Here is a 16,774-nt window from a genome sequence, read left to right as displayed (position 1 = left end):
AACAAATGGGACCTAATGAAACTTAAAAGGTTTTGCTCAGCAATGGAAACTATAAATAAGACAAAAAGACAACCCTCAGAGTGGGAGAAAATATTTGCAAACGAGTCAACGGACAAAGGATTAATCTCCAAAATATATAAACAGCTCATGCAGCTCAATATTAAAAAGACAAACAACCCAATTAAAAAAGGGGTGGAAGACCTAAATAGACATTTCTCCAAAGAAGCCATACAGATGGCCAAGAGGCACATGAAAAGCTACTCAACATCACTAATTATCAGAGAAATGCAAATCAAAACTACAGTGAGGTATCACCTCACACTGGTTAGAATGGGCATCATCAGAAAATCTACAAACAGCAAATGCTGGAGAGGGTGTGGAGAAAAGGGAACCCTCTTGCACTGTTGGTGGGAATGTAAATTGATACAGCCACTAGGGAGAACAGTATGGAGGTTCCTTAAAAAACTAAAAATAGAACTACCAGATGACCCAGCAATCCCACTACGGGGCATATACCCAGAGAAAACCATAATTCAAAAAGACACATGCACCCCAATGTTCACTGAAGCACTATTTACAATAGCCAGGTCATGGATGCAACCTAAATGCCCATCAACAGACAAATGGATAAAGAAGATGTGGTACATATATACAATGGAATATTACTCAGCCATAAAAAGGAACGAAACTGGGTCATTTGTAGAGACGTGGATGGACCTACAGACTGTCATACAGAGTGAAGTAAGTCAGAAAGAGAAAAGCAAATACCGTATATTAACGCATATATGTGGATGGAATCTAGAAAAATGGTACAGATGAACCGGTCTGCAAGGCAGAAATAGAGACACAGATGTAGAGAACAAACGTATGGACACCAAGGGGGGAAAGCGGTGGTGGTGGGATGAATTGGGAGACTGGGGTTGACATATATACACTAATACGTATAAAATAGATAACTAATCAGAACCTGCTGTATAAAAAATAAATAACATTCAAAAAAAAAAAAAGACTATCTTTTTTCTTAATTTCTCCAAGTGACAACTGTTTAAAGTGAAATGACAACTGTATTGTGGGTTTTATAAAGTATGTAGTTTTAAAGTACATGACATTACTAGCACAAAGGATAAAAGGGGAAAAATGGATTTATACTGTCACAAGGGTCTCACATTTTATGTGAAGTGGTATAATACTAACACTAGCTAGCCAGTGATAAGTTAAGGATGCATATTCTAATCCCTAGAGCAACCGCTAAAAAAATAGTATAAAAAGCTACACCTAAAAAGCCAACGGAGGGATTAAAATGGAATCTAAAAGCAATCGGCCAAACACGGTGACATAATTCTCTATCACGCTGGGTAAAGGCATGTGACCAGAAATGTTTCAGTCTATCACCAATCACATTCAACATTAGTCAGAACTCTTTTCCTGTAAAGTATCATTATTAAGAGAATATTTTACTATCATTCTGCTCCTTCTCAGTAATTACTGACATGCCACATAATGAGAAGAAATCTAGCCTAGCTAATGATGTCAATGAGGCTTTCTGCCCCCCAATCCTATGGTTCCCAAGCAGATTAGACATTCTCTATTCACAGCCCACTCTTTCCATCTCCTTGCCTCTCTTAAATCCTGGCTTTCCCCTATGGACTTCATTCCTCCTGCAGCTCTTTCAAGTAGAGCCTGCTCATTCTTTAAAACCCCACGAACAAGGGTCCCAAGGTAACCCTCCTGTCTCGCTCCCCAAAGTTCCTCTAGACCATTACTCTTTCAAATTATTATGGAACATTTTTTTGAAACTCGTATTGTTCAGCTACATCGCATCTCTTACCTTCTTCATCCCTGTCACAAATAATTGCCTGAGCACACATTGAGCAAAAATGTGGGCATTCCTACTCCAACACTAGTCCCATCATTCTAAGTAAAGTCAAGGTTCACATGAACAGTTCATCTAATGCTTAGCCTCATAGTTCCCTGATCCTTTAAATGCCAATGACCTTGCTACTTTTTCAAACTCATACTCTGGAGCTGCTCCAATCTGAAATACCTAGTCCCTTCCTCCCCTCCTGATCTAAGAACTTCCTTCTTGGTTTCTCTTCCTTCCCTATCAACCCAGCTCACTTCCATGGTCCTGATGGTATTCATGTCCTACATTTCCCCTAGAGCTCCCCCACACCTGAATCAAGCCAACCCTATGCCTTCACTGTGTCAACACCTAGCCTGCTGAGGGGTGTTGGAGAAAACTGCACAACCATGCAAATTAAGGCTTCACAAGCTCATGTTTTGCCTTCTCTCAGCTGGGTCCTACCTGGGCTCCCTGCTTCCACTCTCACCTTCCTCCAGTCTGTACTCCACCCCTGCCTGCACAGGCCCCTAGGAGTTACAGAGAGTTCTAGACAGGAGTTACAGAGAGTTCTAGATACGGAGGAGAAGCTAGCTCTCAATCAGGAGGCATGTCTAGGCAAGCATTTCTGGTACACTGCCTAACAAGAACTCCAAGAAAGAAACCTGAATGTCCAAGGCCTAGTAACTTGGCTGTGATTTCTTTTCTCATTACAACTAAGTATTTACTTTCATATCCATTTTGAATTCATAATTTTGAATTTTTTTTCTTAAAGAAGGTCTCTAAATTGTATAAGTTTCAGGACCCACGAAACCTGGATCCATCCCTGACCAATTACTGCCAACGTGCTCTTTCTAAAATGCAAATCTGTCTCTCTTCTCTGCTTAAAATCCTCACACATTTGCACCTGGAAATAATGAAGGGTCTATGTGCCACACAAAGGAATCAGAAGTTCTTCCTGTATGTTCCTCTTAGAGACGCCAGATTATATGATATATGCTGGTAACTCCCACATCTGTTAACACTAGTTTCCAACTTTCTCTCTTAAGCTCCAGACCAAATTTTCAACTGTTTACTCAACAGATCTCTTTGAAAATCCTGAAGGCAACTCACATTCAACATGCCCAAAAGTGAAACAATCATCTCTTCTTGGTCCCCGCACTGCTGAGACTCTTTAAATTCTCAGTCTCAGAAATACCATTATCCATTCAGCCTTTTCGGCTACAAATGGAGTCAACTCCAGACACTCCTTCCCTCCCACCTCCAACAGTCAATCTGTTACCACCTCTTATCCATCTTCCCTGAAAAATGTCTCTGGGCACTGCCCTCTCCTCTTCACGTCTCTGCCGGGCTTTAATTTATCGTTTCCCAAAGTAAGGTACGCACGCCACTGGTGTAAGCAAGGTGACTGGAGGTGGTAGATGGATGTGCCTCTTAAAAATAGCCATGTGTGTATTTTAATGTGTACTGGGAAAAACATAACTATCACAAACTGTAGTTTCTTTTCAAAAATAAATGCATTTAAGTATAAAAAGGGAGCTGATTTAAAGAAAATTGTTAACACTAATGCGAGTGGTATGTGGATACCCGAAACAGTAAAAACGGTCTGGGAATGCCTGAAGTTTGGGAACACTGCCTGGTTCATGGCTCATCATCTCAGGAGGAGATGCTCCAACTGCCTCCCACTGGTCTCCCTGCCAACAAGCTCTCCCCCTCTAGACTATCCTCCACATAGCTGCCAGATTCACTTTCCTAGAAAACAAAGTCAATAACATTTTCCCTGCTTTAAAATCTTTGTGGAATTCCTACAACATATAAAATAAATCCAAACTCCTCCACTTGGAATGCAAGGCCTTCATTCCTAAGACACTAAGTTGTTCACTGTGCCCTGGAAACACCAGGCCCCTTAATGACGCATGCCTTAGAACAGGCTTTTCCCGCTGCCCTTCCCTCTCATTGGCAAATCCCTCCTCGTTCACTGCAACCCACCTCAAGGGTCACCTCCTTTGGGATGCCATCCCTAAGTCCCAGGAAGGGTTGGCTGCTCCTTCTGTGCTCCCACTCTCTGATGCCACTTAAATATTATAATTTTTTGGTCTAAGTGTGTGGGTCGATATAACTAGAATATGAAGTTATCTTATTCATTTTTGCATTGGAAAATGTATATTATATTAAACGTAGGATAAATAAGTGAATAAATGAAGGAATAAAATTCTACTTTTAAATACATCAATAAAAATATATAGGAATGGATGGGCAAAAAGGAATATGGGGGATGGAGTCCTCTGTTATCGCTGGTGAAGAATAAAAAACAGGAAGAGATACGGGAAAAAGAGAAAGAGGAGGGAAAAAAGGAGAAACAGAGGAAGGCTCAATAACAGAGGAAAAGGAAGAAAGAGATCTGGGAAGGAGACAGGGAGGCCCTTTACATTTGGTGGTGAGTACACGAGCATCATAACCTATCCACTGAATTCTTTCAGCAAATATTTACTGACAGCCTGCCTGCTGTGTGGCCCTGTGCCAGGTGCACATGGCCCCTTCTCTGACTGCTCCCCTGTGAGTACAGGGACCCCTAGTTGCTCAATCAGACAGACCCTGCTCCAGAGGGAAGGTCTCGCCTTCCTGGACCCTCCTGACCCCTGAGTCCCTGACACTGTCTCTTACCTGCGCTCTGGACAGCACAGGGGCCTGGTGATGCCCTCTCCCCTCTGGCCACTCCTCCTCCGTCTCCTCCTCCTCCTTCCTTGGCCGTGTGTTTCTTAAACATGGGGGTTCGTCGGATTCTGGCTAAGAGCCTCTCCTCTTCTCTCTCTACAAACTCTCCCTTCCAGAGCCGGGCTCTCATTTACCACTTCGATACAAATGGCTCCCAAACCCTTAGCTCCAGCTCAGAGCCCAGTCCAAAGCATGAGTCTCACACATCAAAGCCTCCCGCACATCTCCAGATGGTGGTCCCACAGGCCCCTCAAACTAATCTGCCCCTGAGCTGAACACAGCATGCTCCACGCCTGGTTCTCGTTCACTGAGGACCTACAAAGTGCCAGGCTCAGGGGAGCGAACAGGAGCTTCTGGAGTGTGCAATTAGTGAGGGAGATGGACCCAAATAATTACACAGACATACAGTTACAAACTGCGGTTGGGGTGACAGAAAAAAAAGTGAAAAAGAAAAGAAAACACCACCAACAACAAAAAAATGCTACCAGAGTACAATACGGGGAGCTAAGTTAAATGAGAAGGTAATATTCTCATTTAAATAGAAGAAGGGATATTCAAGCTGAACCCAAAGAAGAAGTAAGAGTCAGCCCAGCAAACAGCATGGGTAAGTATTCCAGGGAATATTCTATTCTGTTCTACTCTATTCTAGTCTATTCTGTGGAATTACAGTACTCTAAGGAACTAGAATAGGGAACTGTACAAGCAAAGTAACGACTCCCTGTGACTGCCACAAGGTAGCTGGTGTGAATGAGGCTGGAGACATAGGACGGCCCAAATCACAAAGGGGCAAAGTAAGCATTTGGGATTTTTTGTTTTAAGGGCAACGGGTGTCCTTTAAAGGGTTTTGAGTGTGAAATGAATGATGCATATTTTATAAGACCACTACAGCTGACCTGCAGGAGGGCAATAATACAAAAAGAGAGACCAGTTATGAGGCAACTGACTCAGTCCAGGAGAGTTTATAGTGGTTTAAACCATTTCTCTAATTCTCAATTTATTTTTTTCCTAACAGAATACTATTTACAGCCAAAGATTCTGAGAAGCCTTGCTCTGGGAACCTTGCCTGAATATAAGTCAATTTTCATTGCAACAAAAGTATCATTACCATGAAAATTTTCACATACCAAAAAAAAAAATTTCTGAATATAAGCCAGTAGTCTACTTACCCCAAAGAGAAGTCAAACCAAATTCCAATACTACGATTCCATATCTGACCCATACCAAATGGGTCAGATATGACCTATGGCTGTTAATCATGTGTATGCAAATTAGGAACCCTGAGAAGACTACAACAGGTATTCTCATCTTTCTTGAGGCAACGCAGTAGTAATAGATCACAGGCACTAACTAGGCTTGTATCATTGATCCATTTACACATACTTTTATTAAGCATCTAGCATACACTTGTAATTACTAGACTCTGGGTGACAATCTCTTATTTTGTGAAATCAAAAGACATTTTCTAAATCCTGTCAGATCATGACTAATTCAAAATTACTTCCATGATTTCTCTCCTAGAGTTACCAGGATCTAATACACACACACACACACACACACACACACACACACACACACACACAATCTATCCTTAGAGGAACCTAGGAATTTTCAGGACATAAATTAAGTGTGAACACTGCAAACTACTGATCTACTAAGCCCCTCCTTAAAAAGGATGAGCCAGAAGAGTTCCAAGCCATCAATACTATACTCAAGCACTTCTCAGAGGTTTCCTGACCAGAAAACATAAACGCATAGAGAGAGAAGTGTAATGGTTGCATTGAAGATGCATCAGTGAAAGACAAGGCTAGGAAAATACTGAAAGGTCACAGTCTAAACTTCATAATATTACCAATTATTTCAGTGTCATATAAGAAATGTTGGTCTCACATGGTTCATTTGTCAAAAAAGGCAAGGGGGCTGGTTTTTGAATATTTGAAAAACATCACACTGCTTGTAAAAGTCACTGAGGACCACTATTCCATCGCCTGTATGGTCACCTGCTCCGCTAACAAATCCCACGTGCCACGCTCTCTCCTTGGCCTCCACAACTTGGCACATGCTCATCCCTCTACTTGGAATATTCTCCCCTCCTTGGCCCATCCTGGCCCCTTCCCTTGGCTACCTCCTACTCATCCTTCAAGTCTCAACTTAAACATGATTTCTTCCTAGAAAACCTTTCCAGATTTCCCAAAAAGGAAAAGGGCTCGATGAAGGCATTCCCGTATCTTTCTGTGTTCACCCCCACCTGGCACTTAATTCTCTGCAGCCCCCAGATCAAGGTTCAGAGAGGACAGGGAGCATGTCTGGTTTGTCACTGTACTGCCAGCTTCAAGCACAATGCCTGCCATGCAGAAAGCTCTCAATCAAGTTTCATAAGCAAATGAATGAAGAAATGAATGGATGTTACCTTCTATTCCAAGGTCACTGAGGTCACCAAGGTCACTCCTGCCCTCCTCATTTTTCTACCCATATGCCCCAGAACAACAAAATGATGTTAAGTCAGCAATTAAGGATCACTCTTTGGAAAGACTGCCAATCTCTAGACAGAGGGTTGGGTTTTGAAAAGACGATGAAAAGGTATTAGCAAACAACTGGTCAAGGAGACATACAAAACGGGTCTTAAGTGGCACAAAGAATTCTCACCAAAAGGATTTCTCATCCAAATGTTTCTTTGCCCTAGGAGCCAGTTAGTTCGATGAAATAAGAATATCTCTGGGGCTTCCCTGGTGGCGCAGCGGTTGAGAATCTGCCTGCCAATGCAGGGGACACGGGTTCGAGCCCTGGTCTGGGAAGATCCCACATGCCGTGAAGCAACTAGGCCCGTGCGCCACAACTACTGAGCCTGCGCGTCTGGAGCTTGTGCTCCGCAACAAGAGAGGCCGTGACAGTGAGAGGCCCGCGCACCGTGATGAGGAGTGGCCCCCTTTCGCCGCAACTAGAGAAAGCCCTCGCACAGAAACGAAGACCCAACACAGCCAAAAATAAATAAATAAATAAATAAGTAAAACAAAAAAAAAAGAATATCTCTGTATCTTGAACAGAACTGCAATTGAAGATAAACTGAAAATACTTTCTAATTCTCATGTGACACAGATAATGACAATAATAGTTAGCATGTGGTGGGCACTGTCCTAAGAGCCTGTACATTCTCTTATTTAATCCTCCAGCAACACTAGGAGATAGCTACTATTATTCCATTCAGCAGAGGAGGAACAGGCTCAGAGTGGTTAAGTAACTTGCCTAGAATACACACCGAGGAATTGGCAGAGCTGGGATTAGAGACAAAATGATCATCGTTTCTACTTCTTAGGTTGTGTAGATGATAACAGTGGCTAACTGAAAGGAGCACTGAGCTAAATAAACTCTTACATGTAGTTCTGACTTAACCCTCCCCACAGGTGAGGGAGAGAATTCTAAGTGATCTTCAACCACCACATTTCTGGTAGGAAGCCAGCTTGACACGTAATACATAGTAGAAGGAGGCATGAGGCATTGTACTGGAGTGCTGAAAGAGACCGAGTAAGCGCTGGAGGAGAATCTTGAGATGCTATTTCCAATCGCGTGATCTACCCCCGGGGATGACGTTCCCGCCCACACAGTAGCCAGCCCCAGGGATGGGTCGGGAATGCACATCTGCCCACCCCGAGGGAGAGTTCAAAAGTGAGGCATACGGAGCGTGACCTCAAGATGAAGTGTGGAAAACGCATTCCTCGTCAACGGGTTCCACGTCGGATTCCCCGCATCCCTCTCCTACGACGTTATCAGAAGCATCATTCAATCCAGCCCATTGGAGAGGGACTACGAAAAAGGCTGAAAAATGTGACTAATCTAGGAAAGTTATTTTTGTGAGAAAGAAGAAAAATGTCACCAAAAAGGGTCAGCAGATAACCCTAGCTGGGCTGAAAATAACTGCCCGCTGGCAGACCAGTCAGGAACAGGCGGAGGGCAAGAGACGTAATGCAACGTGCCAGGGAAGCTCCAGCTGAGTAGAGCTGCTGGGGGATGAGGAAACTGGCCTAATTTGGGAACATGAGCCCAGCAGCATTTCTCAGATTCCTGCAAGAGAATCTGGCTGAGTGTCAGTTCTGCGTCCTAGGAGGAGCACCAAAGGGATGGGGGGCGGAGGAGGAAGAGAAAGAGAACAGCTGTGTCTCAAACACTTTTCCAGACAAGTGGACGAATAAGGATAATCAAGTGAGAACTTACTCCCTCACCAAAAGGATTCCAAGAGGAAAACCCAAAAGTCTCTCAGCTCCCGCCAAAAGCCTTTCTCTACTGGGAGGTCTGTGCATCTAACTATCCAGCAGGTAGGAGAAGTTAGGTGGTGTTTAAGAATCTGTCTGGGCTTCCCTGGTGGCGCAGTGGTTGAGAATCTGCCTGCTAATGCAGGGGACACGGGTTCGCGCCCTGGTCTGGGAAGATCCCACATGCCGCGGAGCAACTAGGCCCGTGAGCCACAACTACTGAGCCTGCGTGTCTGGAGCCTGTGCTCCGCAACAAGAGAGGCCGCGATGGTGAGAGGCCCGCGCACCGCGATGAAGAGTGGCCCCCGCTTGCCGCAACTAGAGAGGGCCCTAGCACAGAAACGAAGACCCAACATAGCAATCAAGCAATCAATCAATCAATAAAAAAAAAAATTTAAAAAAATAAAATAAAAAAAATAAAAAAAAAAAAAAGAATCTGTCTGGAGTCTGAGAGAGTACAGCCAGACGTTAGCTGAATGACTGTGGACAAGTCACTCGACTCCTTGAAGTCTCAGTGTCATCATAGCTAAAATGAGACAATAAGTACAGTAACTACTTTAAGAGTTACCACGGGGCTTAAATAGGATAGTGTGTGTAATTGACAGAGAGGTAGGAACTGTTCCAATGTCAGCTATAATTATTATTATTACAAGGACAATCTGCAAAATGGAAATTAAGCTACAAACTGCTTTAGACCCAAGTGAGAAATGCTCATCCAAAAAGACAGGCCAGGGAATTCCCTGGTGGTCCAGTGGTTAGGACTCTGCTCTCTCATTGCCGAGGGCCTGGGTTCAATCCCTGGTCGGGGAACTAAAATCCCACAAGCCACGTGGGGCAGCCCCAAAAAATAAAAACAAAAAACAGGCCAGTCCTGAGAGGTTTTGCCCTGAGATTCCTTTTTCCCAACTTCAGCGTATGGTAGTGTAACTTCATGGTAGAAAGCGTACAGGTCTTTTCTTGAGGTCGTGTAGGAGAACCATCATCTGAATGACAGAAGGTGAAAGCTCAGGCATAGAAATCCAGTTTAATTTTCAGAGCTGCTCTGCCCAGAAAAAGTTATTCACTGCAGACGTGAAGACGCTCATCATGGCACCAGTTAAAGTCTCCATAATTGTAATGCCAACCTGAACTGCTAACTGAACTATGCATCTAGGGATCCAAGCCTGATTTGTAACAGGTGGTAAAAAAAAAAAACCCACAAAAAAGCAGAGGGATGCAGTCATAAATTTTCTTAGTAGTTACCATTTCTTGAGAGGTGCCTGTGTGCTGTCACCTTTATGTGCATTACCTAATTTGACCTTCACAACAACCTGAAAGAAGCAGGCATGACGCTAATCAACTCTGAGCTAGTGAAACTACAGGAAGAGTTCATCTTTCTGGTTAATCAGTATGATTAGGCAGGTAAGTTCTTTGAAATTATTTGAAAATTTACAGATTGACCAAGCAATAAAGAGACCTTTCCTCTTCTTTCAGAGAGGGAGGAAGAGTCTTATAATTACCTGGGCTGAGCCACAGGTATCCTACAGGCAGAAAGCCCCAAGGGGTTACAGAGAAAACAGGAAGAAGGAAAAGATCGAGGCAAGATTTGACACAGGCAACTGCATCAGATGTCTTGGAACTTGAGGGCATACAAATTTTCACTGAACTCTACACAACCCCAAATTAGAAAACAGGAGAGGAATGTGGATTTTTTATTTTTATTTTTTTTTGCTACTAAAAATAATTCTTTCCTTTTATACCCAAGCCTACAAGAAAAAAAAACAACAAAAAACAAACTCTGTATAAATTCTATTTTTTTTTTAATTGATATGTCAGTCGCAAACTGCCTACTCAACAGTCATTCCTCTTCTCCTTAACCCCAAAACCCCAATGTGATGGGTGTGGCAACGTGCCCAGCTGAGAACGCCCTTGAAATTTAAGGTGGTTTTAAGACCCAGTTCTGACCGATGACATGTAACTAGAAGTCTACTTGGTGAGGTCTCTGGCTATCATTTTCCCGATAAGAAGGGACATACTTCGTTGGCATGAACCCTGAACTCTTCCACTCTTCCCCCTCTCCTCACCTAAAACACAGATTGGATCCCTGGGGAACAACCAGCCATCATGTCAGCAACCATGAGAACAAGTTACAAGCTCCAGATGGCAGAGCAGGTGTCTAGACGGGGTGAGGGTAACGCAGGACCTTCTCTAGTGACCGCACCCGCCCTGCCCTCCACTGGACTTCTTGCTGTGAAAAAAATCACTCCTGCCTGCTCCAAGCCCTGGGGCTGAGTTTCTGATGCATATAGCCAAATTCCATACCGATAAGGATACCTGAAAATCAATCCATCCTAAAAGAGCAGGAGTTTTAACTTGAATGGAAACAGGAGCCAGGTAGATCAGATGTGAGTAAATCTGACCAGGTGTATTCAAGTAAGCAATGGTGAGCTGGACAGGGCAGGCCAAGCGTAAGCAAGCACCGTTCTCAGCTGCAGCCAACTGCTGCCATGTGGGGATGCCAGCCCAGCATTCCCGCTGTGCCAGGACTTCTGGTTTCAAAGAGGAGCCCCAAATCTGGATTCTCACGTAAATTTTCCTAATTTAGAAATGATAACAACCAAGTTTTAAAAAATGTTTAATTTTCTACGGATCAAAGAAGACATGGCTGTAGGCGAAATTCAGCCTGAAGGCCACCAGTTTTTAACCGCAGAGAGGGTTAAGGCACAATAACAGAACACCCGAGCTCTGGAGAGACAATAATGGTTAGCAATTATACACTGAGCACTTACGGGTCAGACTGGGTTAAGGGCTTTCTTTATACCTGTTATCTTGTTTTTTCTTTCTGGTCACCCTATCAAGTATGTAATACTAACCCTGTTTTATCAATGAGGAAACTGAGGCTTGAAGAGTTCAAGTAACTTGCTGAGCCATAGAGCTAACAGGTGGCAGGGCCAGGATTTCAGCCCAGGGCTGTCTAACCGCAAGGCCTGTGCTCTTATCCACCCTTCAGGAGGAATGCCCGCTGCGACTGGAAGCACAAAACCTGCTTCAGATCACTACTAGTCAGCCTCTGGAGAAATGAGTAGCAACCCTTGGAGAGACTTCCAAATCGCTTCTAAAAGAGACCCAGGCTCACATCCTCCTTCTGTGCGGCCCTTTAATAACAAGAGCAAAGCTCCATCCAAATATTCTCTTATTCACTACTTACTGAAAGAATGAACATTTGTACAGTGCCTTTCAGTTTACTAAAGTGCTTTTAAATATGTATCTCACTTAATCCTCACATCAACTTGGTAGTATTGTTACCACTGTTTGACAGATAATGAAATGGAGGATTAGAGAGATTAGTGGGGTTGTTCAAGATCCAGGCAATTAGCAGAGCCCACGCTCAAGCCCTGGTTTTCAGATGCCAAGCCCACGTTCCCTCTATTCCAGCAGACCTGGAAGCTGCTCTGCTTCCTCCACGGAACTCCCCATCCCGCCAGCTCGCTTTAAAATCATCATTTGCTTGAACTAATTCCTATATAACTCTAAAGTAACTCCAGTATGTCTGACAGCCCCCAGGTACCATATTTACATTTTCATGAATAGCTTCATCCTAGAATATAGTCAGTGAAAGGACAAAAATAAATATATTAAGTAATACATTCCGAACTGGAATGTAAATGGACACACACACATAAGTCTTAGAATCTAATCTTAGAAAGAAACAGCCAAAAAGGCCCACACAGCACAGTGTGCATCTGGCCCCAGGGGAGGCTGCCCACGCTGCTTTAAACCTCAATTCAGGGAGAGAAGGAATCCTGGAATTCTGACTGGCATTTTGCTGTCAGAGGCACCAGCTGGGTGAAGAACAGAATGACTTTTCTTTTTTCTTTCTTTTTTTAAAAAATAAATTTATTTATTTATTTTTGGCTGCACTGGGTCTTCGTTGCTGCATACAGGCTTTCTCTAGTTGCGAGAGCGGGGGCTACTCTTCGCTGCGGTGCGCGGGCTTCTCAGTGCGGTGGCTTCTCTTGTTGCAGAGCATGGGCTCTAGGCACGCGGGCTTCAGTAGTTGTGGCACACGGGCTCAGTAGTTGTGGCACACGGGCTTAGTTGCTCCGCGGCATGTGGGATCTTCCCGAAGGGCTCAAACCTGTGTCCCCTGCATTGGCAGGTGGATTCTTAACCACTGTGCCACCAGCAAAGTCCCCAGAATGACTTTTCGTCATCTCCCAGAAAAAATACTAAGGCCCAGGTGGGGCCAAAAAAAAAAAAAAAGAAGGTACATGCCTCTGCAGAAATAAGTAGGTATTCTAGACAGGCTGAAACCCTGACAGGTTCATCACAGTCTGCGACTTTGGAGTTAGGTGCTCACAGTATTGACTCTCCCCTGAGCCGAGGGGAAGGGGACGGGTAGGTGAACCATGCCTACTGACCCCAGCTTGGTAGCTGATTTGGTGTGGGCGCCACAGAGGCTTCAAGGCCATCAGGACATCCCGGCCCATCTCAGACTCACTCACCTCATCACTAAGGTGGCTATAACCTCCTTCACAATTGGGTAGGCTTGTAATTAGCCTTCGTGACTGCCAGTGATCACGAGAATATAAGTTCCATTATGGCAGGGGATTTGGCTCTTGTTCACTGAAATATGCCAACCCCCTAAAATGGTGCCTGACACACAGTAAGCTTCAATAAATACTTGTTAAATAAATGAATTAATGATCTGGTGTTGGGGCGGATCCTCCAAAGGCCAAGAGTAGACTTCCACAGATCCAGTCATTGGCTTGCCCATCCATTGCAGTTCAAGCTCCTTGAGATCCAGGGTTGGGTCTAGTATATCTTCTTCCACTGTCTCCCTCCATTATACCCCCTTAACTGTGTCTCCAGTGTGCCACAGTCTGCCACCCCTGACCCTGTAACGCTCTTATTCAGCTTCTAAGAGCCCCTCATCACACACTATGTACTTCACCCCCTCACCCTTTGCAGTGTCAATGGCATGCCTGCTCTGTGCCAGGCACTGCGATAAACAAAGGGGGACAAAGGTGAAACACAACCGCCGCCTTCCAAAAGCTCACATCTTCTGAGGGAGCCAGGCGCATAAATAATTAGAATACAATGTAATAAGCTCTATAATGGAGATGCTATGGTCAAAGTCACAAACTGACAACCCTCAGGCCTAATCTAGCCCATATGGTGATTTAATTTTTATAATTAGTCGCTAACCTCTAAAAACGTGTTGCTTTCACATAAAATTTTAGACTGTCATCTCTTGGAAAATCAGAAGAGCTGGCAGTACTGGACCTGTATTCCCCACAGCATCAGCTGGCTGTGGCTAGATAGTGGTTACCCTTTGGAGGGTACATGTGGCCTCTGGTCTTCCCACAATCCCCCCACAGTCTCTCCCTACCGTCTTCAGGCAATGAGGCCAAGGGTCAGTTGCCAGCTTTTCTGTGTTGGCATGGCTGTTACCTGAGAGGAGGAATGATTCTCTGTACCCATATTTCTACAATCAGTGAGAAAATGAAAGGTAAATTGAAAGGTCCATGTGGAACACTTAAAGACATGGTGCATATCTTATTTCTGATGAAAGCGAAGGATATTCCTACCTATGTGATATGTAAGTCAAGTGTGTCTGTATCTTGTCCCCAGCATGCTGTACTCAGGCACCTGCCTGGCCCATAAGGCCTCCCAGCAGAGATGCCCTCATCTGTTATAAACCTACTGTAGGCCAATGAGCTGGGCAACTGAGAAGCCAGGTTGCCTGTTGCCCAGAAACTCACTGTCTAGTGGGCCAGGCACATAAAAAGAAAATTAGTGCATAATGTCAGATGTTCTATAACAGGTACTATGGGAACTGAGAAGTAGGAGCCCTAAGTCGGCCTGGAGAAGTTAGGAAGAGCTGACAGCGAGGATTACCCTGAAGCCAGCTCTTGAAAAGGGCAGAGTTTCTTCAAATGGGCAGAGGAGGGTGAAAAGAAGTTCTGAGTAAACCGCCGAAAATAGTGCCCTGGCATTAAAAGCAATGCTCATCAAGATTACCCACCCTCTGCAAAGAGGCTGGATAAATTCCCACGATTTCAGGCCACTTGGAAAAGTCTCCAGGAAAGTAAGGCCAGTACGGATCCCCTTCCTGCCTGAAAACTGTAGAAAGCGCAGGTCACCACCAAGAGCAAATGTCCAGTTGTGTAATCCAACTTTACGTCACCAGCATGCCTCACTGGCGTTTATCTGGCAGGAATAAAAACCCGGATTTTGGCTGGATTTTGAAACCTCCCAGTCCCTTGCTTCAGTTAACGTACAAAACTTCTTCACTGGGAATATAAAGCAATGCACAGAAACTACTCTGGCATCAAAAGAAAAAAGTTCCTCTTTCACTTCTTGTTAATAGGACAAATGCCGAGGAAGGGAATTCCCAAATCAAGATAGGAGGAAGGCTGACATTAAAGAGAAGAAGGAGAAAAAAATATGAAATACCAAATCCTTGCTCACTGAGTAATCGCTAACTCTTAGAGTGCATTTCTTCAGAATTTTTTAACACTCACCTCTGCAGTCAGAGTCGAAGAGGAATTCTTGCCAGGGAGATGACTGTCGGCTTGAGCTGACTCCTGTTGAGCTCGGCGCCCCATCTTGGCTCCCTGTAAGGAGAGATGAGGGGCATTGCTGACCCAAACGTCTTTGAGCCACTATGAGGAAGACAATCCTGCCAAGGTAAGCAAGGACTGGATTTATGATGACATGGTGGAGGATGGGATTTGAGCAACTTGAGTATATACTTAGAAAAGGCTCCAAACCCTTAAAACAAAGCGCCCATGGTCAGTTCTATACAGTAGAACAGGAAATGCATGTACTGATCACAGTGTTTTCTTTTAATGGCCATAGACCTTTTCTACCCAAAGAAATGCAGCTAGAAATTCCTCTAGAGGGGGCAGGGACCTCATGCCATAGCCCGGGAAGAGTGTGGTCAAGGATCCCATGTCCTATGCGGGATTTTATGAAGGCCTAATTTCAAAGTTGCAGCTTGGCATGAAAATAGTTATCCAAAAGGCATTTGGGGGGGAAAGAAATTCCATGGTAACTGAAACCAGAGAAATACATATAGCATTTGCTTTGATGTGTACACTAGCTGGATTTGCACTTACAGTCATTAAAGGAAAGATCTTACAAGAATCTTGAGACATTAGCTTTGGACATCAGACCACTTCAAATTCTGAGTCATCAAATGAACCATCTGCACGTGTTTCCCAAAGCCCTCCTGGGGTGGAGGCTCTGTGTCTCAAATGCTTCCCAGCACATACACAAAACATTCTTTAGGCAGACTAGTGGGTGGTGAAATGTTTACATTTTTCTTTAAAAAAAAAAAGAACAGCATTAATGTAAGCACTTTTAGATCTCATTTGATGTAGCTTCATTTGATTTCACAGTAACAGGGACTGGGATTCAGGCCATTTTACAAATGAGGAAACTGAGACCCAGGAAAGCAATTAAGTGGCAGATAAATCTAAGAGCTAAATCTTCTTCTGCCTTCAAATCCTGAGTTCCTTCCACTATGCCCTGCTGGAATTTCTTTTAAGATGTTCTAAGAACTGACTGCACCAATAAACTGAGAGCAGTTACATGAGACCTGCATAAAAACCCTTATGTAGTATTTACATGTCAAATTCTAATCAATCATTTAGGTTTCAGGGATGACAGAAACAATCTTTCTGACAATAAGCAGCTCATTTTCTTCCCAAGACAGACGACTGCACTCCTTCACCTATGGCTGCCCTTTTCCATTTATCATAACATTGGGTTTCTGAATACGGCACACTACATGCAGTGATTGTGCTCAAACAAAAATTCAAGGATCTTGTCTTTAAATGCTGTTTGTAGACGGTTTCTCTAATAACTGTCAAGTATTTTAAGGTTTTAAACTTTTTGAAGACCCTGTGTAAATCCACAGGAATGACTGGCAGAAAACCTACTTTACTACCTGGTTTTATATGTTTTAAATCTATAGTCTGTTTATTGT

The 16,774-nt window shown here is 43.9% G+C and overlaps 2 protein-coding genes across 3 annotated transcripts in view; one reads left to right on the top strand and one right to left on the bottom strand.

Annotated features, from left to right (window-relative positions):
• Window positions 1-16,774, bottom strand: part of IFT43 (intraflagellar transport 43) — an 88,648-nt gene that overhangs the window by 70,478 nt on the left and 1,396 nt on the right. For both annotated transcript variants that reach the window (XM_061181108.1, XM_061181109.1), the window contains exon 2: window positions 15,306-15,398. In XM_061181108.1, the coding sequence (XP_061037091.1) occupies window positions 15,306-15,398 (93 nt within the window). The remainder of the gene's footprint in view (window positions 1-15,305; window positions 15,399-16,774) is intronic.
• Window positions 15,381-16,774, top strand: part of TGFB3 (transforming growth factor beta 3) — a 28,038-nt gene continuing 26,644 nt past the window's right edge. The window contains exon 1 of the mRNA XM_061181106.1: window positions 15,381-15,471. The gene's annotated coding sequence lies outside the window, so the exon portion shown is untranslated. The remainder of the gene's footprint in view (window positions 15,472-16,774) is intronic.

This window comes from Eubalaena glacialis, chromosome 2, assembly GCF_028564815.1.
Source record: "Eubalaena glacialis isolate mEubGla1 chromosome 2, mEubGla1.1.hap2.+ XY, whole genome shotgun sequence".
Lineage (NCBI taxonomy): Eukaryota > Metazoa > Chordata > Mammalia > Artiodactyla > Balaenidae > Eubalaena > Eubalaena glacialis.
The sequence above is the reverse complement of the archived record's forward strand: the minus strand, read 5'-3'. Positions and strand labels throughout refer to the sequence as shown.